Raw genomic sequence first — 18,581 nt, 5'->3', positions numbered from 1 at the left:
CTCCCAATCTCCTAGAGAAAAAAAAAAGTGCACAGTATTTTTCGGCGTAAGAAGGAAAGGAAATATGAAATTAGGATTTTAAGATTTTTCATATTTTTTTTAATATTCTGGATTGGGATATTATACACCCTTCACACACATACAAACCAAAGAAAGAAAAACAGGGCACAAATCCTCTCCACTCCATTGTACATACCTCCATCTCCAGTATTCCAACCACGCAAAAATTAGCGACCACAATAATTTGCCACGGCAACGGGCAGACGGATGCTTCTTTTAAAGCTTCTCAATCATCAATGTAGGTGAATGGGATAAAGGACAATAATATAAATAAAAATATTATTTTTACTTATAGTAGCACTTGTAAATAAAACTTTGACATCTCAAAAAATTTGATGGCAATTATTAGACCATCAGTTTTTGATATATTTAGGTTATACAAGTGTATTCCTTTCTACTATTTTCATAAGTCTTGTCTTCAGCATTAATGGTAGCTTTTCTTAGTTTTATACTTAGCTCTTGCTACGTATAGAAAAGCTACTCTAAAATACCTAGCCAAGGCCGGCCCCCAAATACTCCAGGACAAATGTTGAAAATATAAGCAACCAAAGAGACTATCGATAATACGCCATGTGTCTGGATGAAAAGAATGGAGAACTCGCAAAATTCTTTTGGACAGGTTTCTTCTTTACACCTTTTGTTTCAGCACGGAGCCAGTCCTCAACAACAGATAGCAGATTAGTGGAAGATTTCAACTCATTGACATCTGATATCTTTTCTGCTCTTCTCAGTTCACCATCTTGTATGTATGCCAAATGAGTTGCCCATGCCTCTAGTCCATCAAAAATATGAGTTGCATATACTATTGTAGCTTCTCTCTACGAAAAGAGAAAATAATATAAGCATCGTGTTTTAACCCAAGCTTCCAGCTTTTGCAAAATGACCATTTATCGCCTTTCTTTAAGAGGTAATAATTTATCCACTATACTTCGTCCCTTGTAGGAATTGAAGATCAAATTCATATCATTATATTTTAATATGATTATCATTCCAATAAGGACCAGAGATTATCTAATGCCACATTGCGGCCGCCCTGGTTACTTTTTTCATTAGCATATCTAGTGTGTTTCAGCATGTACATAGACAGAGCATGCAAATACCTGTTCACATTCTTCCCTAAAGAATTCCAACAAATCCATCCGAGTCACAACATCCAGATCAACAGTGACTTCATCAAGCAAGAGAACCTGAAGTGTCATTCAAGGGTTCCACTTATATAATTCGGTTTGATTTGACCTGTTGAAGTACATAGACAAAATAATACCTTATATGGATAAAGAAGACCAAGACAGATTTGCACTCGACGCCGCTGGCCATCAGATACCTTGTGCATTCGCCACTGCAGATCGATATCAAGCAGCTCAATTAACTTGTCTCTCCTATCTGGGTCAGCACCCTCAACTGAGAAAAGTAGAGAACACCACAGTTCTATCATACATCAGGACCAAATAAAATTTATATTTGAATTGCTAATTATTGTATAGAAATTCTAGTGCAACATTACAAAAGCCAGATGGAGACATGAGATGATGATTAGCTTTTCTCTTGATATTTACATATAAATAAATGGAGATTTAAATGATTTTAGCAATAAAGACAACTCCATCCAAAAACCCACCTCCAAAGATCATATGTTCGGCAGAGAAGTCTCCTTGAAGCGGAATTTCTCCCTGAATATTTTAGCAACTACATCAATGCTTGAAATCAAATTAATCAAAGCATACAAAAAGCAGGTTATTAATTGGGGTTACGGTAGAGATTTAGGTTCAATTCTTCTGTAAACGCACCACCCAATGTTATACAAAGAAAAATCTGTTGAATATAGTGAAAAACTATATTTGGATTAATCTCCCTTGTGTTAAATACACACATAGGGTTCTCTATTTATAATAGAAGAAATATGGACTAAACCCAAAATACAAATGAGAAATAATAACAAACTAACTAAAAGATAAAAGATATAATATATCTAACACTCCCCCTCAAGCTGGAGCATACAAATTGTATGAATTAAGCTTGGAATAGATGAACTCAGTGTTGAACTAGATGATTTGTCTTCAAGAGTGTGAGGCAAACATAGATGGACTAACAGCAGCTTGTGAAACTTCAACTTCAAAAGTGGATGAAGGAGAGCAGTGGTGGACAATGACAAGCTGCAAGGACTGATTCCCAATCAATGATGGATGAGTGACGGGATCAACAGTGGTAGCTGAAAGCTAAGAGCTACAAAACTGCAGGGACTACACTAAATCCTCATCAATGATGGCTGGGTGACGGGATCAACAGTAGTAGCTGAAATCTACAAAACTGCAGGGACTACACCCATATATATGTGACTTGCAGTGTCTTGGAAACATACTCCCCCTAGTGTGAAGGGCGGAAATGTGGAATATCACAGTTGTTGGACCACTAAAACAAAACAAAATATTAAGCTACAATGCTGAAACAAAGGCATCAAAGATCCAAAGATATGTTGTAGGTCCAAAATTCTTTGCTGGACAACTCCCAAGTGGTGATACTTAGCCGTGTATCACAAGAAGATCGGGCTAAACTCTGATACCATGTTGAATATAGTGAAAAACTATATTTGGATTAATCTCCCTTGTGTTAAATATACACATAGGGTTCTCTATTTATAATAGAAGAAATATGGACTAAGCCCAAAATACAAATGAGAAATAATAACAAACAAACTAAAAGATAAAAGATATAATATATCTAACAAAATCAATACCAACAATTTTGTCAAAAGAAAACTATTAGAGAACTGGGGCCATGAAGTGGGTTACTGTGTTGTAATTCATAAACATCAGGGCTCTTGTTCGGACCAAAAGCCCACATTATGAACCAGGTTGATAACACATGGCTGTTAGGAAGAAATCTAACTGTAGTTATTAGTTCTGACCAAAGAGAACACAAAAGCTATGCAACTAATCTATAAAACAACAGAGGCCTATGACATACTTAAGCTTCTTTATTTTAAGGAACATATTCATAACAGATAAAAGGTATAGGTGAACTTTGGTCACAAGATTATATTTTTCTTGTACCACATTACCAACTACAAGTACCTGTTCTAGTCTATGAATTAACAAAACCACTATACTTTAGATTATTTACACCTTATTATTATACATAAACAGAATGATAGAAGAGAGGACAGTAAAACCTATTCTCACGCCATACTAACTACATTAGTATACTGGTAAAAAAAGTCACCAAGAAGGAAAGGAAACATGACACTAGCTTAAAACAAAATTGAAAGTAGAAGAGTGTTAGAAACATAGTCTCTAATAGATGTCTTTTACACACACTGCAATTCATTATTCGATAAAATATATTGAAAATTTTAAAATCATTAGTCAAAATGCAAAACTCGCAAAAATTGTGATTTCTAATAAATTTTAGCTAATAATAGAGAGTACATTCAAAAGAGTGTATAGAGTGTGGAAGTCGCAGAAAATTGTGAATTGCTGACACATTTTAGCTAATAATGAAAAGCGCATTCAAAAGGAGTGTATAGAGAGTGTGTTGCTAGCATCTCACTTTAAAGTGTCTTCCGTAGCTAAAAAGGCAAACACTGGTTCACAGCGTGCAAACCTAGTAGGTAGCTCACAAGATAAACGGGAACTCCATCCGCACGGTCACCAAGAAATTACAGTGTTCAGTTAAAAGCTTCAACATAAAATTCGAAGGCCACACAAAGGAGTTGTATAATCGGATGCGATATTCAGAAGCTTATACAAACTTACACTATTACGTTTTATATCCCAAATGTAGTTTCTCCATTTAACAATCAAAGCAGACTAGCACAAATTATGGTCGGTACGACATTATTCTCAGAGAAAATTATTTCTATAAGTGAACAAATAGTGATCAACAAACTGTAAACGCACGAAAAATGGAAAGTTTCCATAACAACATCGAGAAATCATGAAAATATACAATATATTTAATAATAATAAAAAGAAGAAAAAATACAAAACTCACAGCAGAGCCAACGTTTTTGCTCCAGGATCCGCCCAAATAAGCGAGATCTCCACTACAGACGAGTTGAGTGTCATGAAAAGCGGAACCATTCAACACGCGCACAACATCTCTTCCTCCAACCATATGCTTCCCCGCTAGAATCTTCAGCAAAGTCGTCTTACCTGTACAAACGCAATTAACGCACTGAAATTCTTGCACGCGCAACATCAACAACATGAACAATAACAACAACGACGACGACGACAACAACAATAATAATAATAATAATAATAATAATAACAATAATAACAGTAACAATGAATGCGAAGTTAAATCGTTAGGTTACCGGATCCGTTGGCACCGACGAGGAGGCACCGCGATCCAGGCTCGACGTTGAGGTTGAAGTCGAGGAAGAGCGGCGGTTGTTGCGCTTCATAGGAAAATTGCATCCCGCGGACGCGAATTCCAGGGAAATCTTCTTCTGCTGCCGCCATTGTTGTGGCCTAGGAGCGAGTACAAGACCATTGGAGAGAGAACTATTCATATTCTCTTGTGTTCCAATTCAGTCCCAATAGAAAACATACACGTCATCAGTTCCTGCGGTTGTTGAACCAACCAAACGTGTGAAGAGACCACACCCACGTCGCCACTTCCACCCACTGCTTTTCGGTGCATAATGGAACTAAGCATCAAGATTTCATCCACCGCAACTGGTGTCTCTGTTGGACTACGTCGGTTTTAATTCTCAGTCTTATATATATATTTCATAATAATAATTTTCATAATAACAATAATAGTTAATGTTTAGACTATAATTATATTATAGTCTAATTATAATCTAAACATTAATATTATGAAATTATTTTTGTTATTATTACTTGTATGGGATCCATATTACACAATAATATTTTACTTTAACAACAATTTATATATATATATATATATATATATATATATATATATATAGAGTTAAATATGTTTTTAGTCCCTAAACTATTGACCGTTTCTGGTTTTCGTCCCTCTTCCAAAGTAAGGTACAATTTAGTCCTCAATCTTTAAAAAACGTTCGTTTTAGTCGAAAAAACGAACGTTTTGAGGACTAAAACGAGGACTAAAAACAAAATTTTGAGGACTAAAACGAACGTTTTTCTAAAGAATGAGGACCAAATTGTACCTTACTTTGAAAGAGGGACGAAAACCAGAAATGGCCAATAGTTTAGGGACTAAAAACATATTTAACCCTATATATATATATATATATATATATATATATATTAATAAGGGTTAATAATGTTTTTCATTTATGTATTTATACGTGAGTGAAAGTGGAATTTTTCTCTTTCATAATTTTTTTATAAATTTATATAAAAATGATTCATATACTTTTAAAATGATTGGAAAGCATTCCTAAAAGTTGTTAAATTTGTGATGAATGATGAACTAGTAAACAAAGATATGACGTGGTTGATTTTTTATCTGATAGGTGTGATTATTTTAAAAAAATGAATTACGTGTATTTTTAAATGTTTTGTTGAAACTGTTCAAGTTTGGTTATTTTTAGACGCATATGCGAAGACTTTTGTGTGGACTAACTGATGCATGATGCAATGCTTAGGTTGGTGGTGTGTTTTGTGTTTAGTATCTTGTATAATATTTGTTAAAGAGCAATTGTAATTGAAAGTTTACTTGGTAATGTTTCCATTTTTAATGGTTTTTAGTTCATTATTGTTGTGATAGGAGGAAACCAATGACAACATTTTATTGTCGTACGTGGTTTATATATATAAATTTGAAAAGCATCTCATGGATATAGATAAAAATTTAAAAAATTACATATTTAAGCAAGTTGTGGGTGGTTCATATAACTTCAAATTAAGAAGTCGTGTCAACTGCATAATTTCATCATGACATATGAGTCAGAGGTGAAATCGTACATTCCTAAAACGAATTTAGACCCTGTTAATTGATTATCAGACCTTGTAATTGATTAAGAGCTCATGTAAAAGAGGTACGACTTCATCTATAGTAAGCAAAAACTATTTGGTAATCGATTATAGACCTCTGGTAATTGATTACTAGAGGGTTTTAGTATTAAGACAGTTATTTTGGTTCTGTGGGATATGTTTGTCAATTTGTATATAATTTGTATAACAAAAAAAAATTGTTTTAACACTAATCAATTACAACGACTTCACCTCTAATACGCAAAAACGACTTTACCTCTAATACGCAAAAACTCTCTAGTAATTGATTCATCATCACGGTCTGAAGTCGTTTTAGGGGTACACGACTTTTTCTCTGACTCGTGTGTTAGAGTGAAGTCGTGCACGTGTATGACTTTTTCATTTGAAGTCGTCTAAGACTCTACGACCTGTCTAAATGCATAATTTAAAAAAAAAAAATTCTATATCCGTACAATGTTTTTCAAATTTGTTACATATAAAAAAAAAACTGTTATATGTGAGTATGGTAGAAATATAATTTACCCATACTCTCTCCTTTCTTGATTTGCATATTTTTCCTACATTTTGTCTCTTAATTTGTTAAATATATTTTTTTTTTGGCAAGTGGACACATGTTGTAATGTGTTGGATTGTTAAAAGTTGTATTGGCTAAAGTTGTTAATCATATCACAAAAGTAATTTATAAATAATTTACAAGTTGAAAACTAACATTAATATATAGTTTAATCTTCTAAGTTCTTCGTAATGGTTACATCAAGTATCGCAAAAACTTGGAAACAATGACTGTATGTTTATGTTTTTATTTAGTTTTTAATATTAAATTTTTATTTAGTTTTAATGTTTTAAAATAATGTTTTAATTAAGATTTATTACTTATATTTTGATTGACACATAATTTATTTATAACCGAGTATATGATATATATTCAGCTAATGCATACTTGATTAAGATGTATTTATAGAAAAAAAATAATTACTTTAAAAAATTAAGTGATTAACAAGTAGTTAGGTCTATCCAAATACTCATTAATATAAAAAACACATGATATACATGAATGTATATCATTACGTTCATTAATTAATGTATTTGAGTTTCCATACAACTAAAAATATCAACTAGTGAACTTTCTGAACTGGTGAAGAAAATTTCGTCGGTGTGGAGGTTATGAGAGAGAACACTTTCAAGAACAAGAAGGTGTATAGGTTTTTGGAGGAATGAAAACAGCTTTTTGCAATGGTGTGGTGAGGAGAGAAGAGAGCTTTAGTCAGTGGTGAAGAAACCACATAAAGCAGTTTTGAGAAGGTGGAAAGTTTTTTAGAAAATGAATTAAGAGAAAACGTGAAAGTTATTATAGTCTTAATTTCATGTTAGTTTTTTTTTTTTAAATTCAAATGCATCAATGATATGCTGACACGTGATATTTTCAAATTATTGTTAAAATTTGATTGTTAAAGTATTTTTTTTCGTAATTATGTGATATTGTTTTCTTAGATATTGATAAGTAGATGTAAGTAGACCAATATAAAATAAAGGGAGATAAAACTTTATTTATGTAAACAAAGTGTTAGGAATTGATTGTGAGAGTCTCTAGAGAAGAGAGGGTTTAGAGTTTTCAATGGATTGTTAAATACAGTGTTAGGGATTGATAATCACGTAAGGGTTTCTGAGGAGAGGGTTTAGATTTTTCAAAGAATTTTTAAATGAATTCTCATTAAACAACACAAGTTTAATCTTGCGCAAGAGGCAAAACGACGATTCATTCCTTGCGTTAAGACGTGGGATCACCACAGGGGGCGAAATATTGGGGGTGAAACGGAAACAAAACACAACGACGGTGTCACCCACGCTTCTCTCCGAAACGGGAATCGAAGAAGACGAAGAAGCTTTTTTCATCTGAATCGGAATCGTCGAACAGAAATTCAACGTTTTTGAGTTACGGTTAATATGATAAGCGTTTTCTGTTTTGGAATCAAGGTCACGATGATTACCGCGAGAATTTGCTAACGTTTAAACAATTCTATGGAGGAAGAGGAGGATCGAATTTTGCTCTCTTGTTTGGGCGTAAAATCTGCCAATCCCGAAGACATTGAACGCGACGTTTTGGAAAAGGTATATATCATTAGTTTCTGCCTCTTCACGTTTTTATTGTTATCTGCATTTTAGTTCGAGTTTTACTGCTTCTATTTCCTTTGAAATCGATTTGCATGTTTAATTTAGAACTCTGTTGAAATTAATAGCATAGTGATGTAAACTTGAAACAAAACCTTAAGATTTGACGGTAGAAAATGTTTAACTTGTAGGCTACTAAGAATGATTCAGTGACCGTTACTGAGGCTGAAGGTAGTGCCGAGGAAGAATGTTCTGATTTACCTGAAAATGTCGATCCATCGACTAATGCTAAAGCTGAACTTCATCAGAAGTTGAGAGCTGTTCAATTTGAAATTGATGCCAGTTGCCTCCACCGTTGAGCGGTTGAGAAATGTGGAAAATAATGAAGAATGTAGTGATGCTGGTGAAGACGACTTGGTGTCGTCGTTTGCTGAGGTTGATTCCTCCAACAATTCAAATCTTCAGTGTGCTCTTGCTGCCGATAGGTTGAGGAGTCTGAAGAAGACGAAAGCTCAACTAGAGAAAGAGCTTTTGAATTTGTCCAAGGATGATGCTTCCAAAAGTGTTGAGGATGAACAATTGATCTTTAGTTTAGTTAGGGAAGAACGGAAGCCCAAGAGGAAGGTTAAAGAAGATAAAAAGTCAGACAAAAGCAAGGGAAAACGACTTAAGAAAGTTTCGTTTGACGATGATGTTGATTTTGATACTGTTCTAGATGCAGCTTCTGCCGGCTTTGTTGAAACAGTGAGTTTTACTTTTTATGATCACATTTTTTTTGCCGTACTTTGTCATTTTTTTTGGTCTAAAAGAATTGGTGATTAGAAGGGGAGAACTCGATTTATATGAAGTACTATGAGTATACCAAATTTTAAGGATATAATACTTGGTGGAGGTAGTAACGGAGAACTCATTTTCTACTACTTCATATGACTTAGGAAAGGGATGAATTGGTGAGAAAAGGAATTTTAACCCCTTTTCATAAGTTAAAGGGCTTTGAGCGCCGTTTTCAACAACCAGAAACATCAACTAGTCATAATGCAGCTGAGGAGGAAAATGCTAGTGATCTTGCTGCTGCCAGTGTTGAAAGAGCTGCCAAATCTATGTATGAGGCAGCAAGATCTCGCCCAACCACCAAGCTGCTTGAGCCTCAAGATGCACCGAAGCTTGATGCACCCACTTTTCCATTTCGAAGGCTCAGGAAACCACTACAATCTTCCAAAGCTCTTGATAAAGAAATGGAGCTAAATAAAGATTCAAAAAGGAAGAAGAAGCGGCCTCTGCCTGGAAGAAAGTGGACCAAGCGTGTTTCTTGCGATGATACACATACGGAAGAAAGTGGTATGTTTAAAATGTAATGTTCTTATTGAAAAATTGGATCAAATTCTTATTTACCTGGACATCAAGAGAATGAAAAATATGAAAAAGTAAATTAGTCTTATAACTCCATTAATTTTCCTATCTGGTAATAAAGTTGCAGGCCCCATGATGCACTCAAATAATCAAGAGGAGCTAAACTATAGTGATTTAACATGTAACTTCATATTAAGCTTTGACAATGCCTTTATTAGAGATGCCAATATAGAGAAATAATACAACCTAGTTGCATTTGGTTATATTTTAAAAAATTTAGCATGGATATATCTTTTGCCATAATTATTATTTCCCATCAGCATTTGATTTTATGCAAAAGGCGATGCATCTTTTTTTAGTGCTTTGTTTCTAGTGCTATATGTATTTGTTGCTTGCAGTTTTAAAACGCCTGTTTTGCAATCTAAATTTTTGTCGCTTAAGAGTGTATGTGTATAGATAAGTCATGTGTTGATAGTGGATTATACATTCAACTTATTTCCTAGACCAATATTCCCGTTTCGAAAGATTTTGAAAGTAAATTCTAATAAAATAAAGCATGTGCATTGGCCATGTGTTGATGTGAGGAAATATTATGTGATGTATCATAAACTTGTTCCACTTTTATTTCACTTTAGAATTTTGGTTTGCATTAGTATTATATACAAGTCTGTTTTTGTTCATAACATAATTCAATTTATTGATTTGTTTTTTCAGAAAATGCAGATGGTTGCTTAGATAGTTCCAGTTTTGAAAATTTAGAAGAACAAGGCATTGATCTTGATGATCATGAATCTTATGTAACGTTAGAAGGTGGGCTGAAAATCCCTGATAAGATATTTGAAGCTCTGTTTGACTATCAAAAGGTTGGTGTTCAGTGGCTGTGGGAATTGCATTGCCAAAGAGCTGGTGGAATTATTGGTGATGAGATGGGACTTGGTAAAACTGTCCAGATCTTATCTTTTCTTGGTGCACTGCACTATAGTGGCATGTACAAACCTAGCATTATTGTCTGCCCTGTTACACTCTTGCGACAGTGGAAAAGGGAAGCTAACAAGTGGTACCCAAAATTCCTTGTAGAGCTTTTACATGAATCGGCTCAAGATTCAGCTCCTAGGAAGAAGCGAGCAAAATCTGAAGAAACAGACTGTGAAACCAATAGTTCAAGTGACAATGATTATGAAAAAAGTGAACCATCTAGAAACACAAAAAAATGGGAATCCCTGATAAATCATGTCATGAGATCAGAATCTGGATTACTTATCACCACTTATGAGCAGCTCAGAATATTGGGGGATCAGTTGCTTGATATTCAATGGGGTTATGCAGTTCTTGACGAAGGGCATAGAATAAGGAATCCAAATGCTGAAGTTACCCTCGTTTGCAAGCAGCTACAAACTGTACATCGAATCATAATGACTGGTGCACCTATTCAGAATAAACTGACTGAACTATGGTCATTGTTTGATTTTGTTTTTCCTGGAAAATTGGGTGTTTTGCCTGTATTCGAAGTTGAATTTGCAGTTCCTATAGCAGTTGGTGGGTATGCAAATGCTACACCTCTTCAAGTATCCACCGCATACAGGTGGGTCAATATTTTTCTTTTGTTGGTGCAAAGGTATAATTTTAGAAGGGTTGTTGTAATTTGAGATAATATCTTTAGAATCTTCCTAATTAGAGGAAATAGCTATATAATCTTTTATTTTATTTTACTTTCCTAGTTTCCCTATTTCTCTTTTTAGGAGAATTAGATTATTATAAATAAAGAGTATCAGAATGTATTTTTTATGATGGAGAATAATAAATCACTCTTATTTTCAACTTGGTATCAGAATTTGTCTGATCCGCTTCTGCTGTCTTTGCTGTCCGCTGCCGGCCGGCCGCTATGGCCGCCGCCAGACCCTAAAAGTCTCTTCTTTAACATGTGTTTTTAATGGGTTCCAATTACCTTAGTCAAGTTCTGCCTTAGAATTCTGACTTTTTTTTCCAGTATTACCAAATATAGAGTTTATTTGAGTATGATCAGAATGGGATTCGAACCCATTCCCTTTCGGACCAGTAGCTGAAACTGGTGCTTTAGATGTGTTGATGACCAATCAATTTTGGCTCTTTTTGGCATTCTTATTGACTTGCAGTTGAATCAAAGAGACCGAAAGTCTCTTCTTCGAAGAACCCATGAAAGACCACTGCCTTCACTGTTTATTCCGCTGTGCACTGTGCTCTCCGCCATCGACCACCATTGTCCTCCGTACGCCGCTGGCCACCGTCCATCGCTGGCCATTGTCGCACTTTCGTCGGGTGACCAACGGATCTGGACCGCATCCTTAAGTGACGGCCAACCACGTCGGTTTTGAGGGTTACCTCTCATTCACACCAGCGGATCTGGATCGTCTCTTCAAGTGCGACCTAACCCTGGTGGTCGACGTCGTCTCTGTCTCGTCCGCATGCACCGTCATGCGCCTCCTCTCTCTGGTAGATCTCGGACGCGTGTTCATCACGCGCTGCCGTCCCTGTTTCGGAATCACACCGCGCCACTTCCGGTCGTTGCTGTCGCCACAGACAGGAGTCTCATCGCTTTGCGAGCTACTGTCAATCTCTCTGCAACCCTTGAACAATCTTTCTTTTTTATCTTCGGGTGTTCCACCTCTAATCCAACTTGGAGGAGTTGGAATCCATGCACACATCTTCTTGGGACCAAGCGAGTGCTCTTCCTTTCCTTGCTGCTCCGTTGATTCAACTTGTGAGCCACTGACCTATCTCCACCATTCTCTCGATGCCACTGCATCACCTCTTTCTTGGATTGCTGACTTTCTTCTTGCACTTCTTTGGGTCTTTTGATACCATCATAAGTCCCAATATTTGGTGTTTTGGTTTCTGCCATGTGAAAGGATCTTTTCACCGCCAATGCCTTGTTGTAACAGCTCACTGAGAGTTGTTCTATGAGACCGCCTGCTGATTTGGCTCGTTCGATGTTAGGGGTTTCAGATTTGTCCCCAAGTACGGATCGGTTCTCACCAGTTCTTCCACCTTCACGTTCTGTCATTGACGTGCATATGCCATTCAGTCCTGAGGGGAAGAAAAGTTTCAGCCGTTGTAGGATGGTTAAGTCCCTACAAGTTTGTTGCTGTTAGCCACTACAGGGCAGTTCAGTTTCTGCAGGTTTGTTGTTGTTCAGGGCAGTTAAGTCCCTAAAGGTTTGCTGCTATTCAGGACAGTAAAGTCCTTGAAGGCTCGTTATTGTTAGGGCAGTTAAGCCCCTAAAGGTTAGGACAATGAAGTCCTTGAAGGTTCGTTGTTGTTAGGGCAGTTAAGTCCCTAAAGGTTAGGACAATTAAGTCCTTAAAGGTTCGTTGTTGTTAGGACAGTTAAGTCCCTAAAGGTTCGTTGTTGTTAGGGCAATTAAGTCCCTAAAGGTTCATTGTTGTTCAGGGTGGTTAAGTCCCTACAGGTTTGTAAACGCCTTTGAAGGCCTCCCATATGTTACTCATGGAAATCATGTTCTTGAAGTTTTGTTGTTGTTCGCCACTATTGATGGCAATCCAGTCCCTGCAGTTTGTTGTTGTTCGCCACTGGTGGTCCTTCATCTGTTCTTGTAGTTTGTTGTTGTTTGCTGCTGCAAGTCATCATCCATTTTTGATGGAAATCTCTCTCGTCCATTGCTGTCCAAGTTGAAGTTTCATGGTGCTAGTTTGCCCTCGTCCATTGCTGTCCAAGTTGAAGTTTCATTGTGCTAGTTTGCTTTTGTCCATTGCTGTCCAATTTGGTTTATTGACGTTCTCTACAATTGAGTTTGACTATTCCAAGCTTGGTTCATACAATCTTGTATGATCCAGCTTGAGGGGGAGTGTTGTAATTTGAGATAATATCTTTAGAATCTTCCTAATTAGAGGAAATAGATATATAATCTTTTATTTTATTTTACTTTTATAGTTTTCCTATTTTCCCTTTTAGGAGAATTATATTATTACAAATAAAGAGTATCAAAATGTATTTTTTATGATGGAGAATAATAAATCACTCTTATTTTCAACTAGGGTTATGTTAAAAATTTGGTCTTTATGGTCCCTACCATTAACCAAAGTTATAAAAGTGTTAAATTTTTGTTAAGTTTACCCCTACTGTCATTTCAGACAAATGTTTGACACTGTTGTAATTTGGTTGACAACAGTGGAGACCATTTTATAAATATAATTTTTTTATGTAACAACTAAAATGTAGAGGTTTAATTTTTTTTTTGTGTAGGGACCAAAATAAAAAATGGTGTCAAATATAGAGACCAAATATTTAATTTAACCATTAAAACAAACCTTTTACTGGTGTAAATTTCCTCCTCCTTTATTAAATTCCATAACCAATTTTCATAAAAAGTGCCAGAAGGGAAAATTACTCACTGGTAGATTTATGGATGCACCAGATAAATAAGGTTAAGGTGGCCAGTTTTCATATCCTTTTTGTTATCACTAGAAAGTTTATCAATGTTTACTGAAGTCGGAGAAGAACAATTCGAAATTTATCCAAAAATATGGATGTCTTTTGTTCATAAACTGGAAATGTTTTTCCAGGAATTTCTCTATTGTACTTCTTCAAACAAAATTTAAGGCATTGTATTGTTTTAATAATAAGCTACAACAGGTAACCAATCATGATCCTTTGATGTGTGGGAAAATGAAGCAAATGAAGTTGTTGTTCAATATTTTTAATTAGATTGTTTGCATATTTCATCTAGGAATATTGAACTAGTTAACTAAAAATAATATTAATATTCTTGTCATTTTTTAGGTGTGCTGTGGTGCTGCGTGATTTAATCATGCCTTATCTTCTCCGACGGATGAAGGCTGATGTGAATGCCCAACTTCCAAAGAAGACGGAGCATGTTCTATTTTGCAGCCTTACACCAGAACAAGTATCTGCTTACAGAGCATTTTTAGCTAGCACTGATGTGGAGCAAATATTGGATGGACACAGGAATTCTCTTTATGGAATTGATGTGATGCGCAAGATCTGTAACCACCCTGATCTACTTGAAAGGGATCATGCCTTCAGTGATCCAGATTATGGAAATCCAGAACGTAGTGGGAAAATGAAAGTTGTTGGTCAAGTGCTTAATGTTTGGAAGGAACAGGGTCACCGTGTTCTCCTTTTTACTCAAACCCAACAAATGCTTGACATTTTTGAGAATTTTTTGACATCTTCTGGTCATGTTTATCGGAGAATGGATGGTCTTACTCCTGTTAAACAGAGAATGGCCTTAATAGATGAATTTAATGCCTCAAGTGAAATATTTATTTTCATTTTAACGACCAAAGTTGGGGGTTTGGGGACCAATCTTACAGGTGCAGATAGGGTGATCATCTTTGACCCTGACTGGAATCCCTCAAATGATATGCAGGTAGGTTTGTACTGAATACATCCTTTTGTGGAAATTTTTGAAATTTGAATGAACTTCCCTTCCACCATGTTCACTTAGCCGGTTGGTTATAAATCATAGGAAAACAGCAAAAGTTGCGTTTATATATTTTATGGCATGGGGATTACGGGATAGAGAAATTAGGAATCAATGGGCATAGAAGGGTGAAGCATACAGTGGATTCTTTTATCTCCTTATTTCATTCCATCCTTAACCATGTATCTAACTAAACAAACAAGTTTGTGGAGTAAAATTGTCCGACGTTTATATTTATGAAATTGTTTCCATTTTCTTATTATCATGGAAGATGTTGTTGTGGTTTCAAATTTAAATCCTAAAATGTTTAGTAATAGGATACTAATTTCTTTTAACAGGCCAGAGAGCGGGCTTGGCGTATTGGTCAGAAGCGGGATGTAACCGTGTATAGGTTGATAACACGGGGAACTATTGAGGAGAAAGTGTATCACCGTCAGATTTACAAACATTTTCTTACAAATAAGATATTGAAGAATCCACAACAGAAAAGGTTCTTTAAGGCCCGGGATATGAAAGATCTTTTCGTACTTAACGTGGATGGAGAAACTGGGTCAACTGAAACTTCAAATATTTTTAGTCAAATATCTGAAGAAGTGAATGTCATTGGGACACTGAAAGAAAATAAGGATAAGAATGAACATAGCCAAACTGCCAAACTGGATTCTGAGGATGTTGCAGTTAATAATGATGACAAGTCAGAGAGAGGATCTTCGGAGGGGAAGGGGAAAGAGAAGGTTGAACTTTATAACGGGGTTGATGATGGAACAGATATATTGAAAAGCCTTTTTGATGCCAATGGGATACATGTAAGTTTCTTCTCTGCATACGAGTGTTTCAGCGTACATCCAGTTTTATCATGCATCATTATGTTTATTTGACTAATTCTAGTAAAACTACACCCTGTTGCACAACATCAAGAACTAAGATAAATATGAACAATGCTAGCATACTATATGATTTGATTTTGTACTGTAATTACATTTACCATGCTCTGTGCCTCAGGCTAGTTTAGAATGTGATACTACCAATTAGCATGTTTCTTGTTATAGAGTGATGCTTTTTACTTTCTAGTACTTCTTTTCTGTGTTTCCTTTGTAATAAACCTGTTCTATGATGGTAGAGTGCCGTGAACCATGATTTGATCATGAATGCCCATGATGAGGAGAAGATGAGACTTGAAGAGCAAGCATCCCAAGTTGCTCGAAGAGCTGCAGAAGCTTTACGTAAGTCACGAATGCTCAGAAGCCATGATAGTGTATCTGTTCCTACGTGGACAGGAAGGTCAGGAACTGCTGGTGCACCATCATCTGTTCGTCAGAAGTTTGGTTCAACCGTGAATCCCCTATTGGTAAGTAAAAGCAAGGTATATGACGAGTTACCCAGCAAGGGAACGACAAAATTAAATGGATTCGCTGCTGGGGCATCCGCAGGTAAAGCTTTATCTTCTGTCGAACTTTTAGCTCAAATTCGAGGTAACCAAGAGAAAGCCATTGGTGCTGGGCTCGAACATCAGTCTAGCATGTTGTCAAGTTCCACGAATCAAGCAAGATCTGTAGATGTTAGATCTTCCAGGGCTACTGCAAGTTCATCTGGATTACAACCTGAAGTATTGATTCGGCAAATCTGCACTTTTATACAACAGCGAGGGGGTAGTTCTGATTCAGCCAGCATAGTTGAGTATTTTAAGGAACGTATTCCCTCACAAGATCTTGCCCTGTTCAAGAATCTGTTAAAGGAAATTGCGACTCTGCATAAAGGATCAAATGGATCTCATTGGGTTCTGAAACCAGACTATCAATTCTGATATCAGACACTACCAATAGGAGTGAGTTATTTGCCAATATTCCTATGCCAACAGTAGACTCTGAAGCATGCTTCTTCGTGCTGTCGTGGTTTATTCTTTTACTGATGTTAGTTTATGTATGAGACAGTCGCGAAGAATGCCTGTAGAGCCCGTTTTTGAGTTCTTAGCTCAATTTTGCACACGGAAAAGGGATAAATAGTTTCACAGGCACCTCTATGGAGTGCGGTAAATAGTAGTTTTGTAAAGCCGCATGGTTATTTCTATTTTTATTCATTTGGTTATCTAAGTAAAGAGACAATTCCTTTAACATCAATAATACTTCCTTTTAATCTTAACTAAGCATTCTCATGTGTAGACTTATTAAATTAATCTATTTAATAGGATTTGTTCTTAGTTGAAACAAAATAAGTCTACAAAATAAAAAAAATCCTTATTAAAGAAATATATGGGACTAAATTTTTTTATGGATCTTCTTTTAATGTTTGACTATTTTATTTTTAATAATATTAAAAAAGTTTCTGATTAAGTTAATATATTAGTTTAATTGATACTATAATTTAATCATAGTCATACATTTCTAAATCAAATTTTGTAACTATATTAACATTTATTTTTTATTTTATAAAATTGTGTATTTTTATTCAATTTTAATATACGTTTATATTATATTAGCATTAATTTGATTTTTTTTATGGATAATTCTTTTGAAAATTATATTTTAGATATCAAAACTAAAAATAAAAACTTATTTATATTAATTATTTTAAATGGTTTATCAAAATAAATTCATAAAAGTTAAATTAATCTAATTTAATCTCTTAACTTTATAATAAACATCAACGTAATTATTTTCGTGTACTACTCATACCGACTAAAAATTGTCAACATAATGATGTGATATTTTTTTCTATATTAAATTTTCTTTAATTACTATTTTAAATAATTGAAATATGAAATAATTTATTTATTTTTTATTTCAAATTTTTCATTTTTCCAAAATTTTAAATTTATATAACTTTTTATTCGTAATATACTTAATTACTACTTATAAAAATAAAATGTAATAAATTACTATCTACTAAAATAAATTAATTACTATCATTAGTGTTGAATATAGTAAAAAACATAGTAAAAAACTATGTCTAAGATTAATATTTTTCGGGTTGAATATATACATAAGATGTTATATTTATAATAGAAGAAATATGCGCTAAATAAAAAAAATGGAATAATAATAAACTAATTAATGATAAAAGGTAAAAATAAGATATCTAATAATCTAATATATCTAACACTCTTCATTCAAGCTGGTGCATACAAATTGTATGTACTAAACTTGTTACAAATATAATCAATTGTTGATCTCATAAAGACTTAATAAAAATATATGTTTTTATGCTCGAGTAATACCAAATTATTAATGATTTCGAATACGACATAAAAGACGATATACCATTCCAGAAGACTCCTTTGAACAACAAATCCAAGAGGTTGCTTCATATAAATATCTTCTTGCAAATTGTTATTGAGAAACACATTAACATCCCGTTAATAAATAGATCATTGTTGAAGAGTCACCATGGTTATAAATAAACCAACAAAAAGTCATCTTTGTCACTCCAGAAAAATATATATGAATGGGTCAGATGCATCGAGTGATAGAAGAGAATTCATAAAAAATGAATGGGTCAAATGTGTCGGTGATAGAAGAAAATTCATAAGAGACCATAACGGAAGAAGTCATGAATGAACAAGAGAGAAATCCTAAAAAATCAAGATTCTCCAATCAAGACACCAAGTAGAGATCCTTAAAGAGAAGAAAGAGGCGACCTCAACACAATGAATCGTGGTTGGAGAAGAGTTGAGACATGTGGCGAGATAGGAC

At 34.8% G+C, this 18,581-nt stretch overlaps 2 protein-coding genes across 2 annotated transcripts; one reads left to right on the top strand and one right to left on the bottom strand.

The window, feature by feature from the left end:
- Positions 1 to 327: 327 nt before the first annotated feature.
- On the bottom strand, positions 328 to 4,628 carry LOC124819441 (ABC transporter I family member 19). Its single transcript, XM_088096852.1, has 6 exons — positions 4,376 to 4,628; positions 4,051 to 4,211; positions 1,679 to 1,730; positions 1,325 to 1,461; positions 1,161 to 1,247; positions 328 to 878 (listed from the first exon to the last, which is right to left on the bottom strand). The coding sequence occupies exons 1-6, from the start codon at positions 4,521 to 4,523 to the stop codon at positions 615 to 617; spliced, it is 849 nt and encodes a 282-aa protein (XP_087952978.1). The 5' UTR covers positions 4,524 to 4,628; the 3' UTR covers positions 328 to 614.
- Positions 4,629 to 7,539: 2,911 nt separating this feature from the next.
- LOC124819445 (protein CHROMATIN REMODELING 8-like) lies at positions 7,540 to 17,031 on the top strand. The gene is given in 8 exon segments (XM_088096714.1): positions 7,540 to 8,102; positions 8,294 to 8,443; positions 8,445 to 8,846; positions 9,038 to 9,440; positions 10,167 to 11,034; positions 14,229 to 14,838; positions 15,231 to 15,698; positions 16,013 to 17,031. Coding segments are annotated over 8 exon segments (3,675 nt in total). The 5' UTR covers positions 7,540 to 8,012; the 3' UTR covers positions 16,697 to 17,031.
- The last annotated feature ends 1,550 nt before the right edge of the window (positions 17,032 to 18,581 follow it).

The sequence above is a fragment of the Vigna umbellata genome, chromosome 8 (genome assembly GCF_029865625.1).
Source record: "Vigna umbellata cultivar VRB3 chromosome 8, Vumbellata_1.0, whole genome shotgun sequence".
Classification (NCBI taxonomy): domain Eukaryota; kingdom Viridiplantae; phylum Streptophyta; class Magnoliopsida; order Fabales; family Fabaceae; genus Vigna; species Vigna umbellata.
This window is presented reverse-complemented; position numbering and strand designations above follow the sequence as displayed.

Bases quoted from the DNA above. Each gene is read 5' to 3' on its own strand.
- LOC124819441 (XM_088096852.1), bottom strand. From the start codon at position 4,523: ATGGCGGCAGCAGAAGAAGATTTCCCTGGAATTCGCGTCCGCGGGATG. The intron at 1,731-4,050 runs GTGAGTTTTGTA...TAAAATATTCAG, and splicing joins GCAAAAACGTTGGCTCTGCT to GGAGAAATTCCGCTTCAAGG. The intron at 879-1,160 runs GTATTTGCATGC...CTCTTTTCGTAG, and splicing joins TTAGGGAAGAATGTGAACAG to AGAGAAGCTACAATAGTATA.